Source organism: Syngnathus floridae, chromosome 16, assembly GCF_059516105.1.
Source record: "Syngnathus floridae isolate MCC-2025c chromosome 16, RoL_Sflo_1.0, whole genome shotgun sequence".
In the NCBI taxonomy this organism is placed as follows: Eukaryota; Metazoa; Chordata; class Actinopteri; order Syngnathiformes; family Syngnathidae; genus Syngnathus; species Syngnathus floridae.
Window position 1 is genome coordinate 12,607,906 of NC_142428.1, and position 19,287 is coordinate 12,627,192.

At 46.2% G+C, this 19,287-nt stretch overlaps 2 protein-coding genes and 1 long non-coding RNA gene across 37 annotated transcripts in view; all 3 read right to left on the minus strand.

The window, feature by feature from the left end:
• The window catches only part of LOC148385753 (uncharacterized), a 226,599-nt gene that overhangs the window by 61,860 nt on the left and 145,452 nt on the right, over positions 1-19,287 (minus strand). For 30 of the 35 annotated variants that reach the window (XR_015853117.1, XR_015853121.1, XR_015853119.1 and 27 more), the window contains 4 exons: positions 15,755-15,832; positions 14,020-14,190; positions 13,819-13,896; positions 12,085-12,255 (listed from right to left, as the gene is read on the minus strand). Coding sequence is in view for 7 of the 35 variants with exons in the window: in XM_088356378.1 (XP_088212504.1) it covers positions 12,085-12,255; positions 13,819-13,896; positions 14,020-14,190; positions 15,755-15,832 (498 nt within the window). In the remaining 28 variants the exon portion in view is untranslated. The other 5 variants (XR_015853123.1, XM_088356382.1, XR_015853114.1 and 2 more) reach the window with 5 other exon arrangements.
• On the minus strand, positions 92-2,315 carry LOC148385762 (uncharacterized). The gene is made up of 4 exons (XR_015863518.1): positions 2,127-2,315; positions 1,889-2,002; positions 386-1,657; positions 92-249 (listed from the first exon to the last, which is right to left on the minus strand). It is a non-coding gene; the product is annotated as an uncharacterized LOC148385762 (long non-coding RNA).
• Positions 17,369-18,879, minus strand: LOC148385763 (janus kinase and microtubule-interacting protein 3-like). Its single transcript, XM_088401056.1, has 5 exons — positions 18,820-18,879; positions 18,690-18,758; positions 18,536-18,613; positions 18,246-18,479; positions 17,369-18,166 (listed from the first exon to the last, which is right to left on the minus strand). Exons 2-5 carry the CDS (start codon positions 18,711-18,713, stop codon positions 18,050-18,052), a joined length of 453 nt encoding a protein of 150 aa, XP_088257182.1. The 5' UTR covers positions 18,714-18,758; positions 18,820-18,879; the 3' UTR covers positions 17,369-18,049.

The window sequence follows — 19,287 nt, forward strand, 5'->3', positions numbered from 1 at the left end:
CTTCATGCACACACCAATGCAACACAGCACTAGTACCAGAATCAGTCAGACCGGCGACAAAGCACCCGCGACGCAAAGACGAGTCCGATTCCAGGCTGAAGAGGAATGTTTGGTGCCAATACGCTGGCAGAAATGGCGGGCTACCTCTTCGGGTTCCGTGTCGGGGGTTCTGTCGGTGTGAAAAGACAAGGACGATCCGTCCGAGTCCACCAACACGTCTTCGTCGTAGCCGTAAAATGTTTCGATGACCTGCGGGCGCGGAAGCAAACATCTCTCTGAACAAACTGAAGCGACACCTCACGATGAATCGACGAGAGGAACGATAGCGAGAAAAAGGCCATTTCATCTTGCGCAACACCAAGCAGCCGCAAACAAACAGACTCACCTTGCAGGACCTCACGCTTTGTTCCTCCTCAGAGATTCTCGACGTCGGTATCGTAGCAGCAAATCTCTCTCCTGTCGACACAAATAATCCGCCTTTGAGATTCTTTGGATGCAAAGGGAACGAACGGCTCCGGCGCAGAAACAAACGCGACTCACAATGACATTTCTGACATGAGCTCCTGTCTCCAGAGCCTGAAAAACACGTCACCGGCGATGATTGGAGGGACGCTCGTCTTTTCCAAAAGTGACAACTACAGGGTGTGTCAGGGTTTTCCAGATTATCTTTATCGTATCATTGTGTTGCTTTGACTTTGACTGCGACCTGTAATAAATAATATTATTTATCCCTTATTTATCCCTATCGCTTATCCCTTCCTACACAAAGTCGTAAAACACCCCTTGCTATGTTTTGACTAGAGGTCAAGGGCTTCCTCTATTCAATCCACTCTTACACCCACCCTGTTTCTCTTAATTAAAATGCTCGTGCAGGAGCCGAGAGTCAGACTTCATTCGTACAACGGATGGACTCTCCACCTGCAGGTGTCCAAAAGAACTTACTTGTCTCCCGTGTGGTTCTTGCAAAATAAGTTGGAGCGAGCGCAACTCTAACAGGGTGCATTTTGCCACTAGCTGCCTACGGACAATGACGTCGCGCTCGCGGCTCATGGTTGACGGGCTGAGCAGCCGGGCAAGTCCGTCGTTTTCAGCGCACAGCGAGTGGCAAAGGCGCTGACAAAACGGGAGCTTTGAGCTGCTGAAAACGGCAAAACAAGTCTAAAGCGTGTTCAAACGCGTGCGCACAATGCTCCTGCTTGAAAGGTCGGAATTTAAGGGGCCAATTTTTTGGATGGCGGCCGCCGGCCAAGCTTTGGACGGAAAAGGTTTCCTGGCGACAGCGAGCGAGCGCGGCGCTGCCGTACGTGCACCGAGTCGCCTGCCTGAAGACCTTGGACAAGTCGTCGATGATGTGCCGCTGCTCCACAACTTGAAGGAACTCCATTTCACCGTCCTGCTGGCCGCAACCGCGGTCCAGGTCATTGAGCGAACTAGGCCTTCTCTGTGGAACACAAATGCAGTGGACTCTGTTGGCACGCCGCCGTTGTCCGCGTCGACTTACCAAGCTTGCCATCTCCTCGTTCTCCTGGGTGACAAAGCGCACTTTGTTTTCAAGGCGACACAGCACCAGCGAGAGTTCTTCATTCTTCCTGCTCAGGCGTTTGTTTTTGTACAGGAGTGGCAGAAACTGGCTTTCTGTTTCTCTCAGTCGCTTTAGCTGCAAGCATGAAGTGCGGGATGTGAAAGACGCACAACACGCGGGCCAGAACGTATCCATTCCTTTTGCATCGGTTTGAACGGAATCGTGGCTTTGGCTCCCAATAAAAGACATCTACCAGGCAACCGACTCGCCGCGCCGCTCAACTAATAAGCAAGCGCAATGGGTGCCTCGCTGGATGGCGCGCATCAAACGTAGCGCAAACCTTCAAGCGTGCCGTCAATAAATTACCAGTTCATTGCGCTCTTCAGAAAGCAGGGCGTTTCGATCCTCCAGTTTCCTGATGACTGCGCTGAGCTCAGCGATTTTCAGATGAAACCGTCGCGTGTCCCGATCCTCCTGAGACTGAAAACGCCCCGCAACACACACACACAAGCACTCGTTCAAAGTTCAAAACTGTTTTTGTGCTACCTTCCTCCAGCAACGAACTAAGTCATGCGTACTGCAAGTGTGTGATGAGGTGGCTTACGCAATGAAGAGGATTGCTAGTAGCGGCGTTGACCCCACTTCCAGGGTAGTTTAGGCCCGCCCTTTGGGAATCCCTCAGGGCAGCGATCTGCTGCTCGGCAGCCTGAGTCTGCAGCTGAAGGCGGTGGACGTGGCCGGCCCCAGGGCTTCATCCAAAACACTAACCGCTCTGTCTTTCAGCTTGATCTCATCCGTCTGGATGTACAAACGGGGAGCGCTCAGGCAGGCGGGCAAACTCATTTGCCAGAATTGTGACAAAAACAAAGAGAGCAACCGGCCAATTTTTTTCTGGAATCGACTAGAACACCTTTGCTGTGACAAAAGCGAAGCGAGCAACCGGACAATTTCTTCTTGTGAAATAGAATAGAATAGAATGCCTTAGGTGTCATTGCACTGCAGGTATACAACGAAATTGGGAACATAGCCACGCACCGCGCATCTGATCAGTCCTACCAGTCGGCGGATCTCCCTCTCGCAGTCTCTCTTGGTTCGGCTCAGCTCCTCCCGATGCTGGTGATGAGCCGATCGGAGCTCGGCCGCTCGGGACTGCCAGGCCTGCTGGGCCGCTGCCAGGGCTTCTTCCGCGCTCCTGGTGGAGGCGACACCGCTCGGTCTCCCGACACCGCCGCGTCTCCTCCACCTCCGCCAGCAAAGCGCCCCCCCTCCTCACCTGAGCAGACATTGCGCCACACCGGGCCGTTGAGACCGCAACGGAGCGCCGCGACGCTTACTGGGGACAAGCTACACAATACGGTAGCGGCCGCATCGAAGCCCGACGTGGCGTGCGGATAGTCAGACACGGATAGAGCGGATCACCTTGTCCATGGAGCCGTCCCTCAGGCTGAGGACCAAGGCATTCAGTCGCTGGATCTCTCCATCTTTGATTTTGATCACTCTCATCAGCTCCATTTCATGCTGCCGCAGTAATGTCTCCCTGGTAATGGCTAACTCTTTCTGCTTCTCCTCATGGAGTTTGCTTTTGAGTTCCGTCATGGCGGCGGTGGCACGGTGGTGCTCCGCCCGCAGGTCCTGACTTCTCTCTCTCTCCAGACAGCTGACCTGACATGACTTAGACTTAGACAAACTTTATTGTCATCTTGTCTGCACATGGTGCATACAAAACGAAATTCCGTTGCATACGTCTTACAACAAAGTAGTGATATTGCAGTTGAATAGAAGTAACATATCCTATGAAAATATATATATATACATATATACTATATATATATATATATATATATATATATATATATTAAAAATAAGTATAAAGTGCAGCAGTGATAATTATGCAATAGTGCAAGTAGGCAAAACAGTATTCAAGAGTGTGCAGAGGAATGCTAAACCATGTATTAAACTTCTATTTAAAGGGTTTATACAAGTTCAGTAAAGTTGGTAGTGCGAGATAGTGCAAGATAGAGGTCCGTAGTGTCATAAAGTACAGTTCTGTGAATGTGTGATGCAGAGTTCAGTTTAGAGCTCAACAGTTCTAGTGTTCAACAGTCTGATGACAGCAGGGAAAAAGCTGTTGCAGAACCTGGTGGACCTGCAGCGGATGCTGCAAACCTCTTCCCAGAGGGCAGCAGGGAGAACAGTCCATGGTGGGGGTGTGATGGGTCATTGATGATGTTACGGGCACGGGACATGCAGCGCTGAGATGAAATGTCCTGAATGGAGGGAAGAGGAGCCCCTATGATCCTCTCTGCTGTCCTCACCACTCTCCTCACGTTCTTCCAATCGGAGGCGGTGCAGCCTCCACACCACACAGAGAGACAGCTTGTCAGAATGCTCTCTATGGTGCTCCTGTAGAACGTCCTCATGATGGGTGGGGGCAGGTGGGCTCTCCTCATCCTCCGCAGGAAGTACAAGCGCTTCTGTGCCCTCTTGACCAGTGCCGTAGTGTTCATAGTCCAGGTGAGGTCTTCTGTGATGTGGACCCCCAGGAATTTGGTGGTGCTGACCACCTCCACAGCTGAGCTGTTGATGATCAGTGGAGCGTGGTGAGGCTGTTTTTTCCTGAAGTCGACGATGATCTCCTTCATCTTCTCCTCATTCAGGATCAGGCTGTTTTCTCTGCACCAGCCCACCAGCTGCTCCACCTCCTCTCTGTAGTCCAGGTCGTTGTTGTCTCTGATGAGCCCCACCACCGTTGTGTCGTCTGCTGACTTCACGATGTGATTGGTGGTGAACCTGAGGACGCAGTCGTGTGTCATCAGGGTGCACAGCAGGGGGCTCAGGACGCAGCCCTGAAGGGAGCCTGTGCTGAGGGTGATGACATCAGAGGTGTTCTGTCCGACCCGGACTGACTGAGGTCTGTTGGTGAGGAAGTCTAGCAGCCAGTTGCGAAGGGGGGTGTTGAAGCCCAGGTGTTCCAATTTTCCTACCAGATGCTGTGGGATGATGGTGTTAAACGCTGAGCTGAAGTCCAGGAACAGCCTCCGCACATGGGTGTTCTTCTCCTCCAGGTGAGCCAGGCTCAGGTGAAGAACGGAGGAGATGGCGTCCTGAGTGGAGCGGTTTTGCCGGTCGGCAAACTGGAACGGGTCAAATAATAGGGGGAGTCTGGAAACGATGTGACCTTTAAGCAGCCTTTCGAAGCACTTCATCATAACCGGAGTCAGTGCAACAGGCCGGTAATCATTAAATGAGGTGATTTGAGGTTTCTTCGGCACCGGAATGATGGAGGCAGTCTTAAAGCACGCCGGCACTGTGGCTTGGCCCAGCGAGGTGTTAAAAATGTCTGTGATGACCCCAGCCAGATGACTTGCACATTCCCTGAACACACGCCCAGGAATGTTGTCGGGGCCAGGGGCCTTACAGGGGTTGACTCTCCTCAGGGTCTTCAACACATCGGCGGAGTCAAGGCAGAGTACCTCCTCTTCCTGATGGGGGACAGTTTTAACTGCTGGAGTGCCGTTTAGTGCCTCGAACCTCCCAAAGAAGTTATTTAGACCATTTAGAAAGTCAGCATCAACTACACCCACCGGGGGGGGGGAGGGTGAGTTGTAGTCTGTAATCGCCCGTATGCCTTGCCACATACTCCTGATGTTTTTGACGTCGTGGAAACGATCCTGAAATTTTCGACTGCGGTCTCGCTTCGCTATCCTGATGGCACGGTTCAAGTTGGCTCTCGCTGTCCTCAGTGTCTCCTTGTCGCCAGACTTGAAGGCAGAGTTCCGCGCTCGTAGCGTTTGACGTACCTCCTCAGTCATCCAGGGTCGTTGGTTGCCCCGGGTGATGATATTCTTAGTGGTGCTGACGTCCTCGGTGCATTTGTTGATGTAGGCTGACACAGTCATGGCACACGCATGTCTAATCTACATCGGGAAAACTGGGAGGGAGGGAGGCAGGCAGGGAGGCAGGCAGGGAGGCAGGCAGGGAGGCAGGCAGTGTCTGTCTGTTGAGGTTTTCACCTTGTTCTTCTCCTGCTGAAGTTCTAACTGGACGTCCATCAGTTTGGTTCTCAGCTCGTCATTGGCGGCCTGAAGGGCGTCCGTTCGCTCCGCCTTGGCCCGCCCTGCCGGAGCTCGTTTGGACATCTCTTACTCGAGTCTCGCCCGGTCGTCAGTCAGAGATCACAACATTTGTACCTGGAGAGCACAAACGCAGCGCTGTTTTCCACTGGCTTCGAACTCAACTTCAATCGGTACCGTAACTTACAACATCATAAACATAGAACTAGCTTGACTTATTCATTGAATAAATGCATTTGGTTCTTCAAAACTGCATCACGCAACATAGCGTGACCGAGACGGCCGTTATCCACCTGCGTGAAGTTATTTGGTGAAATGAATGAGATGTTTAAGACACCATCGTTCTGTCTCTATGTAGATGAAGGTAAATAATCGATTGCTGAAGGTCCAAAGGTGTTGTGATAAACAAATAAACATATTAGTGATTAGTGACATATTTGTGATAAACATATTAGGCAGGATAATCACATATGTTAACGTGACTGCCCACACTGTATTTATTTATGGTTATTTGTTAAATCGAGTACTGTTAGACATGAAATAGGAAGTGTTTAACATAAATGGAAGACGAAAGGGGTACTCACCATTGTAGCTCCTGCTGGTCAATGATACGAGCCTCTTCTTGCAGTGGAAAACATACAGCCAACAAACACCGTGGAACCTAAAGGAATGAAATTAAACATTAACATTTAGCCTCAACCAACATTCACAGATACAACGCAACGCAAACTACACAAACGTAAATCTTTTTAAACACAATGAGTTGTACTTACCGTGTACGCTCTAGACGGTCCACTTGCAAGCGGAAAATAAAGATATTTCTGTTGATAATCGTCGTGTTTGTATCCGGTGTCTCGCTCAAGGCCATTGCGCCCACAGATTTGAATTTTGGCGAGAGTTCAGCCTATTGACGTCATTTCCGCGGTGTAATACCCGCATATCTGAAACGGCAAAGTTAAGAGTAGAGTTAAATAAAGTTTTTAGTCAACGCAATAATTTACAACCGTTGACCAGTCGAAATAATCGTCGAAATTTGGCGTCTGTGGCTGGAAGCAGACGCCGAGTTCGACATTCCTCCCAAACGCCACACTCCCTCGCTTTTCAGGGCTAAAAAAAAACAGTTGTAATTACCTTGTACGCTCTAGACGGTCAAGTTGCAAGCTGAAAACAAAAATATTTGCCTTGTTAGTCATCGTGTTACTAACAGCTGTGTCTTGTTTGCCAGAACTGCCGCTTTCCTACTTCCTGTTGCAAGCCAGGCCCACGGATTATAATTTTGCCGTGAGTTCCGCCTATTGACGTCATGTCCGCGTCACGACTGCGACGTAATATTATCTAAAACTGTTTGTGCGGTATTGTGTTGTTCTGTGCGGTATTGTGTTATTCTGTGCGGCGTCGTGTTGTTCTGTGCGGCGTCGTGTTGTTCAGTGCGACGTCGTGTTGTTCAGTGCGGCATGGTGTTGTTCAGTGCGGCATGGTGTTGTTCAGTGCGGCATGGTGTTGTTCAGTGCGGCATAATGTTGTTCAGTGCGGCATAATGTTGTTCAGTGCGGCATGGTGTTGTTCAGTGCGGCATGGTGTTGTTCAGTGCGGCATGGTGTTGTTCAGTGCGGCATAATGTTGTTCAGTGCGCCATAATGTTGTTCAGTGCGGCATGGTGTTGTTCAGTGCGGGATGGTGTTGTTCAGTGCAGGATGGTGTTGTTCAGTGCGGCATGGTGTTGTTCAATGCGGCATGGTGTTGTTCAGTGCGGGATGGTGTTGTTCAGTGCGGCATGGTGTTGTTCAGTGCGGCATAATGTTGTTCAGTGCGGCATGGTGTTGTTCAGTGCGGCATGGTGTTGTTCAGTGCGGCATGGTGTTGTTCAGTGCGGCATGGTGTTGTTCAGTGCGGAATGGTGTTGTTCAGTGCGGCATGGTGTTGTTCAGTCCGGGATGGTGTTGTTCAATGCGGGATCGTGTTGTTCAGTGCGGGGTGGTGTTGTTCAGTGCGGGATGGTGTTGTTCAGTGCGGCATGGTGTTGTTCAATGCGGCATGGTGTTGTTCAGTGCGGGATGGTGTTGTTCATTGCGGCATGGTGTTGTTCAGTGCGGCATGGTGTTGTTCAGTGCGGCATGGTGTTGTTCAGTGCGGCATGGTGTTGTTCAGTGCGGCATAATGTTGTTCAGTGCGGCATGGTGTTGTTCAGTGTGGAAAGGTGTTGTTCAGTGCAGGATGGTGTTGTTCAGTGCGGCATGGTGTTGTTCAATGCAGGATCGTGTTGTTCAGTGCAGCATAATGTTGTTCAGTGCAGCATGGTGTTGTTCAGTGCGGCATGGTGTTGTTCAATGCGGCATGGTGTTGTTCACTGCGGGATGGTGTTGTTCAATGCGGGATCGTGTTGTTCAGTGCGGCATAATGTTGTTCAGTGCAGCATGGTGTTGTTCAGTGCGGCATGGTGTTGTTCAGTGCGACATAATGTTGTTTAGTGCGGCATAATGTTGTTCAGTGCGGCATAATGTTGTTCAGTGCGGCATGGTGTTGTTCAGTGCGGCATGGTGTTGTTCAGTGCGGCATGGTGTTGTTCAGTGCAGGATGGTGTTGTTCAGTGCGGCATGGTGTTGTTCAATGCGGCATGGTGTTGTTCAGTGCGGGATGGTGTTGTTCAGTGCAGGATGGTGTTGTTCAGTGCGGCATGGTGTTGTTCAGTGCGGAATGGTGTTGTTCAGTGCGGCATGGTGTTGTTCAGTGCGGCATGGTGTTGTTCAGTGCAGGATGGTGTTGTTCAATGCGGGATCGTGTTGTTCAGTGCGGCATGGTGTTGTTCAGTGCGGCATGGTGTTGTTCAGTGCGGCATAATGTTGTTCAGTGCGGCATGGTGTTGTTCAGTGCGGCATGGTGTTGTTCAGTGCGGCATGGTGTTGTTCAGTGCGGCATGGTGTTGTTCAGTGCGGCATAATGTTGTCCAGTGCGCCATAATGTTGTTCAGTGCGGCATGGTGTTGTTTAGTGCGGGATGGTGTTGTTCAGTGCAGGATGGTGTTGTTCAGTGCGGCATGGTGTTGTTCAATGCGGCATGGTGTTGTTCAGTGCGGGATGGTGTTGTTCAGTGCGGCATGGTGTTGTTCAGTGCGGCATAATGTTGTTCAGTGCGGCATGGTGTTGTTCAGTGCGGCATGGTGTTGTTCAGTGCGGCATGGTGTTGCTCAGTGCGGCATGGTGTTGTTCAGTGCGGGATGGTGTTGTTCATTGCGGCATGGTGTTGTTCAGTGCGGCATGGTGTTGTTCAGTGCGGCATGGTGTTGTTCAGTGCGGCATAATGTTGTTCAGTGCGCCATAATGTTGTTCAGTGCGGCATGGTGTTGTTCAGTGCGGGATGGTGTTGTTCAGTGCAGGATGGTGTTGTTCAGTGCGGCATGGTGTTGTTCAGTGCGGCATAATGTTGTTCAGTGCGGCATAATGTTGTTCAGTGCGGCATAATGTTGTTCAGTGCGGGATGGTGTTGTTCATTGCGGCATGGTGTTTTTCAGTGCGGCATGGTGTTGTTCAGTGCGGCATGGTGTTGTTCAGTGCGGGATGGTGTTGTTCAGTGCAGGATGGTGTTGTTCAGTGCGGCATGGTGTTGTTCAGTGCGGCATGGTGTTGTTCATTTCGGCATAATGTTGTTCAGTGCGGCATAATGTTGTTTAGTGCGGCATGGTGTTGTTCAGTGCGGGATGGTGTTGTTCAGTGCGTTATAATGTTGTTCAGTGCGGCATGGTGTTGTTCAGTGCGGCATGGTGTTGTTCAGTGCGGCATGGTGTTGTTCAGTGCGGCATAATGTTGTTCAGTGCGGCATAATGTTGTTCAGTGCGGCATGGTGTTGTTCAGTGCGGGATGGTGTTGTTCAGTGCGGGATGGTGTTGTTCAGTGCGGCATGGTGTTCAATGCGGAATGGTGTTGTTCAGTGCAGGATGGTGTTGTTCAGTGCGGCATGGTGTTGTTCAGTGCGGCATAATGTTGTTCAGTGCGGCATGGTGTTGTTCAGTGCGGCATGGTGTTGTTCAGTGCGGCATGGTGTTGTTTAGTGTGGCATAATGTTGTTCAGTGCGGCATGGTGTTGTTCAGTGCGGCATGGTGTTGTTCAGTGCGGGATGGTGTTGTTCAGTGCGGCATGGTGTTCAATGCGGAATGGTGTTGTTCAGTGCAGGATGGTGTTGTTCAGTGCGGCATGGTGTTGTTCAGTGCGGCATAATGTTGTTCAGTGCGGCATGGTGTTGTTCAGTGCGGCATGGTGTTGTTCAGTGCGGCATGGTGTTGTTTAGTGTGGCATAATGTTGTTCAGTGCGGCATGGTGTTGTTCAGTGCGGCATGGTGTTGTTCAGTGCGGCATAATGTTCAGTGCGGCATAATGTTGTTCAGTGCGGCATGGTGTTGTTCAGTGCGGGATGGTGTTGTTCAGTGCAGGATGGTGTTGTTCAGTGCGGCATGGTGTTCAGTGCGGGATGGTGTCTTTCAGTGCGGCATGGTGTCGTTCAGTGCGGCATGGTGTCTTTCAGTGCGGCATGGTGTCGTTCAGTGAGGCATGGTGTTGTTCAGTGCGGCATGGTGTTGTTTAGTGCGGCATGGTGTTGTTCAGTGCGGGATGGTGTTGTTCAGTGTGGCATGGTGTTCAGTGCGGCATGGTGTTGTTCAGTGCGGTATCGTGTTGTTCAGTGCGGTATCGTGTTTCTCAGTGCGGTATCGTGTTGTTCAGTGCAGTATCGTTGTGTTGTTCGTATTGTGTTTAACACTTAGCCTCTAACACTTAGCCTCTAACACTTAGCCTCTAGCATCTAGAAGGTAAATAAATAGGAAGGAAGGACTCACCGGTGACGTCTTCGCCCACGTCCAAGCGTTGTACTTTGTATTTTCATCCTTCTGACAGTGGAAAACATAGCCAACAAACACCGTGGAACCTAAACGAATGAAAGAAAACTATCATTTGGCCACAACCAACATTCACAGATACAACACAATGTGACGTGCGGGGTTGAGGTTAAAGGTTGAGTGAAGGGCCCTCGTTTTAAACTACTTTTTTGAAAAGGATTGGGAACAAGTAAGACGTATTTAATTTATTTAATGGGAAGTAGTAAGAGCTATTGAATTTAATCTATGTATTATATTCTATTGTATTGTATTCTGTTGTATTCTTTTGGATTGTATTCACACTAACCCCACTAAAACTTCAGCCCACAAAAACTCGCCTCTGGCGCCTAGCCTCTGGCACTTAGCCTCTAACACTTAGCCTTTAACACTTAGCCTTTAACACTTAGCCTTTAACACTTAGCCTAGAAGGTGAATAAATAGGGTTAAAGGTTGAGTGAAGGGACCTCGTTTTAAACTACTTTTTTGTAAAGGAGTGGGAACAAGTAAGACGAGGACTTATTTAGTTTATTTAATCTATTTTTGTTCCCTGGCAAAATTGGATTTGCTGAAATTGTATTTTGCCAAATCTTGCCTTGAGACCTGATAGGAAGTATTAAACGCTTAGTTAAATCAATACAAGTTGGTAATAAGAGCGAGTAATGTTGGTTGAACCGATGAATGAAGGTTGAAAGCAATTTAAATTATGACTTTGTATAAATACTAGATATTAACAGAACATCTACTGCGCGAAATGGGCAGAGTTTACTTGTTTGAGAAGGAGTGGCTTATTCAAAACTAAGATTTATTTAATCTGTTTGTTCCCAGGCAAAATTGGATGTGATGCAATTCCAAATTTCACCACATGATGGTGCCCAATTTTGACTTCATAGGACATATTAAACACTTAGCTTGTTATTATGTTCAAGGTAATCAGATTTGTTTATTATTCTAATGGCCTCTTCAAAACTATTCTGGATTACTACTTTGGATCTATTCTACATTACTTGGCAACAACATACTCTGTAACAGATTAGGCAGTATAATCATATCTGTTAACTTGAGAGTGCCCACACTCAATCTACTTATCGTGATGTGTTAAATCAATTACTGTTAGACATTATTTGTCTGATAATCTACCAAATCTTTGAATTGAAGAATTTGTGATTTAATTAATAGCTTGTTGTTATGTTAAGGGTAATCAGACTTGTATATAATTCTAATGGCCTTCTTTTGAAAACTATTCTGAATTACAACTTTGGATCTTATATTACTTTGCAACAATCTACTCCGTGACAGATTAGGCAGTATAATCACATATGTTAACTTCAGTGCCCACACTGTATTTATTTATGGTTATTTGTTAAATCAAGTACTGTTAGACATGAAATAGGAAGTGTTTAACATAAATGTTATGGCTACTCACCATTGTAGCTCGCTCCTGGTCAATGATACGAGCCTCTTCTTGCAGTGGAAAACTTGCAGCCAACAAACACCGTGGAACCTAAAGGAATGAAATTAAACATTAACATTTCGCCTCGACCAATTTTCACACGTACAACGCAACGCGGCTACACTTCTGCTATTACAAACGTAAATCTCCTTAAACACAATGAGTGTTACTTACCGTGTACGCTCTAGACGGTCCAGTTGCAAGCAGAAAATAAAGATATTTCTGTTGATAATCGTCGCTGCTCAGTGGCTCACGGCCATCGCGCCAACAGATTTGAATTTTGGCGGAGGTTCGGGCAATTACGTCATATCCACGGCACATGACTGCGACGTAATACCCGCTTATCTGAAACGGCAGTTAAAAGTAGAGTTACATCAAGTTTTCTTGGAACCTAAACGAATGAAAGAAAACTATCATTTGGCCACAACCAACATTCACAGATACAACACAACGTGCGGGTTTGGGGTTAAAGATTGAGTGAAGGGCCCTCGTTTTAAACTACTGTTTTGAAAAGGAGTGGGAACAAGTAAGACGTATTTAATTTATTTAATGGGAAGTAGTAAGACTTATTAAATTTATTTAATCTACTTTTCTTCCCAGGCAAAATTTGATGTGCTGCAATTCCAAATTTCCAAAGTGAATGAAGGAATGAAGTCCTTTAAATTATGATTTTGTATAAATACTAGGCATTAACACAAAATCGACGGCACAAAATGGGCAGACTTTACTTGTTTGAAAAGGACTGGTTACAAGACAGACTTTTTTAATTTATTTAATGGGAAGAAGACTTATTTAGTTTAATTGATCTATTTTTGTTCCCTGCCAAAATTCGATTTGCTGCAATTCCAAATTTCCAAAGTGAATGAAGGAAAGAAGTCGTTTAAATTATGATTTTGTTTAAATACTAGGCATAGACACAAAATCTACGGCACAAAATGGGCAGACTTTACTTGTTTGAAGAGGACTGGTTACAAGACAGACTTTTCTGATTTATTTAATGGGAAGAGGACTTATTTAGTTTATTTAATCTATTTTTGTTCCCTGGCAAAATTGGATTTGCTGAAATTGTATTTTGCCAAATCTCGATTTGAGACCTGATAGGAAGTATTAAACGCTTAGTTAAATCAATACAAGTTGGTAATAAGAGCGAGTAATGTTGGTTGAACCGATGAATGAAGGTTGAAAGCAATTTAATTATGACTTTGTATAAATACTAGATATTAACAGAACATCTACTGCGCAAAATGGGCAGAGTTTACTTGTTTGAGAAGGAGTGGCTTATTCAAAACTAAGATTTATGTAATCTGTTTGTTCCCAGGCAAAATTGGATGTGATGCAATTCCAAATTTCACCACATGATGGTGCCCAATTTTGACTTCATAGGACATATTAAACACTTAGCTTGTTATTATGTTCAAGGTAATCAGATTTGTTTATCATTCTAATGGCCTCTTCAAAACTATTCTGGATTACTACTTTGGATCTATTCTACATTACTTGGCAACAACATACTCTGTAACAGATTAGGCAGTATAATCACATATGTTAACTTGAGAGTGCCCACACTCAATCTACTTATCGTGATGTGTTAAATCAATTACTGTTAGACATTATTTGTCTGATAATCTACCAAATCTTTGAATTGAAGAATTTGTGATTTAATTAATAGCTTGTTCAGGGTAATCAGACTTGTATATAATTCTAATGGCCTTCTTTTGAAAACTATTCTGAATTACAACTTTGGATCTTATATTACTTTGCAACAATCTACTCCGTGACAGATTAGGCAGTATAATCACATATGTTAACTTCAGTGCCCACACTGTATTTATTTATGGTTATTTGTTAAATCAAGTACTGTTAGACATGAAATAGGAAGTGTTTAACATAAATGTTATGGCTACTCACCATTGTAGCTCGCTCCTGGTCAATGATACGAGCCTCTTCTTGCAGTGGAAAACTTGCAGCCAACAAACACCGTGGAACCTAAAGGAATGAAATTAAACATTAACATTTCGCCTCGACCAATTTTCACACGTACAACGCAACGCGGCTACACTTCTGCTATTACAAACGTAAATCTCCTTAAACACAATGAGTGTTACTTACCGTGTACGCTCTAGACGGTCCAGTTGCAAGCAGAAAATAAAGATATTTCTGTTGATAATCGTCGCTGCTCAGTGGCTCACGGCCATCGCGCCAACAGATTTGAATTTTGGCGGAGGTTCGGGCAATTACGTCATATCCGCGGCATTTGACTGCGACGTAATACCCGCTTATCTGAAACGGCAGTTAAAAGTAGAGTTACATCAAGTTTTCTTGGAACCTAAACGAATGAAAGAAAACTATCATTTGGCCACAACCAACATTCACAGATACAACACAACGTGCGGGGTTGAGGTTAAAGATTGAGTGAAGGGCCCTCGTTTTAAACTACTGTTTTGAAAAGGAGTGGGAACAAGTAAGACGTATTTAATTTATTTAATGGGAAGTAGTAAGACTTATTAAATTTATTTAATCTACTTTTCTTCCCAGGCAAAATTTGATGTGCTGCAATTCCAAATTTCCAAAGTGAATGAAGGAATGAAGTCCTTTAAATTATGATTTTGTATAAATACTAGGCATTAACACAAAATCGACGGCACAAAATGGGCAGACTTTACTTGTTTGAAAAGGACTGGTTACAAGACAGACTTTTTTAATTTATTTAATGGGAAGAAGACTTATTTAGTTTAATTGATCTATTTTTGTTCCCTGCCAAAATTCGATTTGCTGCAATTCCAAATTTCCAAAGTGAATGAAGGAAAGAAGTCGTTTAAATTATGATTTTGTTTAAATACTAGGCATAGACACAAAATCTACGGCACAAAATGGGCAGACTTTACTTGTTTGAAGAGGACTGGTTACAAGACAGACTTTTCTGATTTATTTAATGGGAAGAGGACTTATTTAGTTTATTTAATCTATTTTTGTTCCCTGGCAAAATTGGATTTGCTGAAATTGTATTTTGCCAAATCTCGATTTGAGACCTGATAGGAAGTATTAAACGCTTAGTTAAATCAATACAAGTTGGTAATAAGAGCGAGTAATGTTGGTTGAACCGATGAATGAAGGTTGAAAGCAATTTAAATTATGACTTTGTATAAATACTAGATATTAACAGAACATCTACTGCGCAAAATGGGCAGAGTTTACTTGTTTGAGAAGGAGTGGCTTATTCAAAACTAAGATTTATGTAATCTGTTTGTTCCCAGGCAAAATTGGATGTGATGCAATTCCAAATTTCACCACATGATGGTGCCCAATTTTGACTTCATAGGACATATTAAACACTTAGCTTGTTATTATGTTCAAGGTAATCAGATTTGTTTATCATTCTAATGGCCTCTTCAAAACTATTCTGGATTACTACTTTGGATCTATTCTACATTACTTGGCAACAACATACTCTGTAACAGATTAGGCAGTATAATCACATATGTTAACTTGAGAGTGCCCACACTCAATCTACTTATCGTGATGTGTTAAATCAATTACTGTTAGACATTATTTGTCTGATAATCTACCAAATCTTTGAATTGAAGAATTTGTGATTTAATTAATAGCTTGTTCGGGGTAATCAGACTTGTATATAATTCTAATGGCCTTCTTTTGAAAACTATTCTGAATTACAACTTTGGATCTTATATTACTTTGCAACAATCTACTCGGTGACAGATTAGGCAGTATAATCACATATGTTAACTTCAGTGCCCACACTGTATTTATTTATGGTTATTTGTTAAATCAAGTACTGTTAGACATGAAATAGGAAGTGTTTAACATAAATGTTATGGCTACTCACCATTGTAGCTCGCTCCTGGTCAATGATATGAGCCTCTTCTTGCAGTGGAAAACTTGCAGCCAACAAACACCGTGGAACCTAAAGGAATGAAATTAAACATTAACATTTCGCCCGGACCAACATTCACACGTACAACGCAACGCGGCTACACTTCTGCTATTACAAACGTAAATCTCCTTAAACACAACGAGTGTTACTTACCGTGTACGCTCTAGGCAAAATTGGATGTGATGCAATTCCAAATCTATCTGAAACGGCAGTTAAAAGTAGAGTTACATCAAGTTTTCTTTTTTAATCAACACAATCATTTACAACCGTTGACCAGAAAGAATCGTCGAAATTCGACGTCCCCCACAAACGCCACGCTCACTCGCTTTTCAGGGCAACAAAAGTACTTCTTTTTAAAAACGATGAGTTGTACTTACCGTGTACGCTCTGGACGGTCCAGTTGCAAGCAGAAAATAAAAATATTTCTCTTGTTAGTCGTATGTTACCATCCGCTGTGTCTTTGTCAACATCGCCGCCATTTTCCTACTTCCTGCTGCGAGCCACGCCCACGGATTTAAATTTGGGCGGAAGCTCTTTCCATTGGCGTCGTTTTCGCGTATAGCAAATCCGATTGGTTGGGAAGGGGGCACGGTTATGCAGCCGAGGAGTCCTGTGATCGGTGGGATGTAAAGTAGGCGTCGACGTCACGTCCGCGTCACGTGACCACGACGTGGCAGACGTCAAATAGCAACCGCTGTTTTGTTTAGTAGACTTACAGTTGTTATGCATTGACATAATGGCGCACACACCAAATAGATTTAAATAAATTAAATAATTCTTCTGCCCACTCTCTTTTAAACAAGTTAACTCTCCCCGCGGATTTGAATTCCGGCGAAAGTTACGCCCATCGACGTCACGTATGTCACGTGACCACGACGTGGCAGATGTCATATAGCAACCGCTGTTTTGTTTAGTAGATTTACAGTTGTTATGCATTGGCATAATGGTGTGCACTCAAAATAGATTTAAATAAATTAAATATTTCTTCTGCCTACTCCCTTTTAAACAAGTTAACTCTGCCCACGTCCATTGACGTCTTGTCTGCGTCACGTGACCACGACGTAGCGACGTCATATAGTAACCGCTGTTTTGACCAGTAGACTTAGTTATTATGCGTTGACATAATGGCGCACTGGTTAGCATGGCCACCTCTTAAGCATGATGATGCGGGTTCGACGCCTGATCAATGTTAGCATGGAGTGAGCTGAAGTGCATGGCGCTGAAGATTTGAATCTTTGAAATGCGCTGAGGTCTGACATATCAGGCAGAATGGTTTGCCATCACGTTCAACAAAAAATAGAAACTTTCCCACTCTGATTAAAACGTCCTGTGTTCATCTACGTATTTTCGTTTTGCTGTGCATCTTTTCCCTGCCATTTCGAGAGCCCAATTGACACTCATAGTTTAAAGAAATGTGTTTGCCCATCCTACTTTGTGGAATTTCACCACATGCGCTTTTGACCAAAATACCAAATTGAACTCAAGTGAAGCCAACACGCACAACCCCCCCCCCCCACACACACACACACACAAATGTTGATATGAACATAAAAGAGCCGCATGCGGTTCGGGAGTTGCGGCTTGGCCAAACCTGTACTATACAACTTTATTTGTATAAAATTTTCACAACAGCTGTCACACAAACAAAGCGGGAAAAACCGAAGACGTGCGTGTTCCGCCCACGCTGGATTTATTTGCACCTTTGAAAAGACACCGTATTGCCGCAGATGTGGCAAAGAGTACTTTTGGGCATCTGAGACGGAAGGATGTCCAAAGCATCACGTCACCTGCTCTGGTAGGCATGGTGGTGGGACGTTGAGGTCAACCGCTTTGGGGTTGGCTGACTCTTTGATCGCAGGATGCCACACACTTGAAGACAGAAGCAGAAAAGCAGAGCTAAATGCAAAATGTACTCACCGGTGACTCCAATTTTTTTCCCCCCTGAAGAAACAGCTGGACGGGTGGCCCCGGCTGGCCAGTGGGACTCTTGTTATTCTGACCCTTTTTAGTGCGCGTTTGGGGCAACAACCGTTTTTTGTGGCGCTCTCTTCTGGTTCAAAAGTGCCCTGCATGTGAATTTGCTTTTCCTGCCTTCTGATTGGATGAGCGCCGGTGTGACGCGGTGCCTCTGTCACCGTGGCGGGGGGTATACGTTGGCATCGGAGCGTCTGCCAACGTCTGAGACCGGCTGGCAGTGTATCGGAGGTGTCGAGTGCGGTGCCGCTGGAGCTCACTCACCAGCTGGTGTTAGGGCCACAGAATGAAGGCCAAGGAGAAGAATAGAAAGAGAAACAGAAACTTCTCCTCCAATTGTTTGATTTGTCTCTTCTGAGCTTCGATGAATTCTTTCAGCTCTTTGTTCCTCTAGGACGGACAAATGGAAAGTGGCATTCAAAAGCCAGTAAGCGTGCAAGTAAGTGCCGGGCTGGCTTTGGGCCCTTACCTGTTGCGCGCTGTGCAGCAGATCCATTCTCTCTTGGAGGATGCAAGCGTCGCGCTCCCTCAACTCGCACATCAGGGCTCGCTTCCATTGGTCCACGGCGCTCCTAAGCTCTTCTCTCTGATCCGCCGTCAGCACGTCATTCACGCCAGCGTGGCTGGCTTTTTCGCCGTCCGTGGCGGGGCAGTCCCGCTGCGGTAGCGCCTCGTACAACATGGCCTCCAGCTCCAGGATCCTCTGGGCCGCAATCCTCGTCCATCAGTGGTCCGGCGGGAGATTTGAGGGCGGCTTACCTTATGAGCCTGGTCCATGGAACACTTCCTGAAGTCCAACTCTTCATCCAGGTAGCCCTTCTGCTTGCAGAACATATCCTAGCACAGCTCAAGGTCAGAATTGTTGGGGCACATTGCCGGAGTTCCCCTTGGCTGATGTCGCGTGTCTGTCTACCTTCTCACTTTCAATGTCCAACATCTTCTGTTGAAGTGCTGACTTGGTCACTTTGATGTATTCTAACCACTGAGGAAAGGCTGCTGTCACATAAGCAGAATGCGAGAGCGTGCGTGGACGTGCGCGTTACCTTCTCGGCTAGGGTGAGAAGGGTCCTGGCGTGAATCACGACCACCTGCTCCTCGTTGGTGAGATTCTGCAAGAGCCCAAAGGCATAGCGTCAACAAGCTTCTTTCAGCGCAAAGCCTTCCAAAAGTCACATTTGAGCCGCCGAGTCTCGTGGAGTGCGAACATAAGGAGTTCGACATACACTTACGGCGTTATAGCCCAGGATGTCCAGCTTCTTCATCAGATCACTGATGACGATGTCCGGGGGAAAGGCGCAAGGAGCAATGTAAGGTGTTCTGGGACCTCGGGTTAAGGTTAGGGTTGCGAGGGACGCCTTACGTACGCTCACGCCCTCGGCCTCGCAGTAGATCTGCAAAGGGCTGAGGCCGTCTGGGAAACGGACTTGCAGAAACTTCAAGACGGGGGAGCGCCACTCCCTCTCCTGAAAGGCAGAGGCATGCATCCGTCCGTCCGTCCGTCCGTCCGTCAC

What these genes read in the sequence shown, in the direction of transcription:
- LOC148385763 (XM_088401056.1), bottom strand. Translation starts at nt 18,713, where the DNA reads ATGTTGGACATTGAAAGTGAGAAG. An exon ending in TGGACATTGAAAGTGAGAAG is followed by an intron (nt 18,614 to 18,689) that starts GTAGACAGACAC and finishes GAGCTGTGCTAG; the next exon opens with GATATGTTCTGCAAGCAGAA. An exon ending in CCATGGACCAGGCTCATAAG is followed by an intron (nt 18,480 to 18,535) that starts GTAAGCCGCCCT and finishes ATTGCGGCCCAG; the next exon opens with AGGATCCTGGAGCTGGAGGC.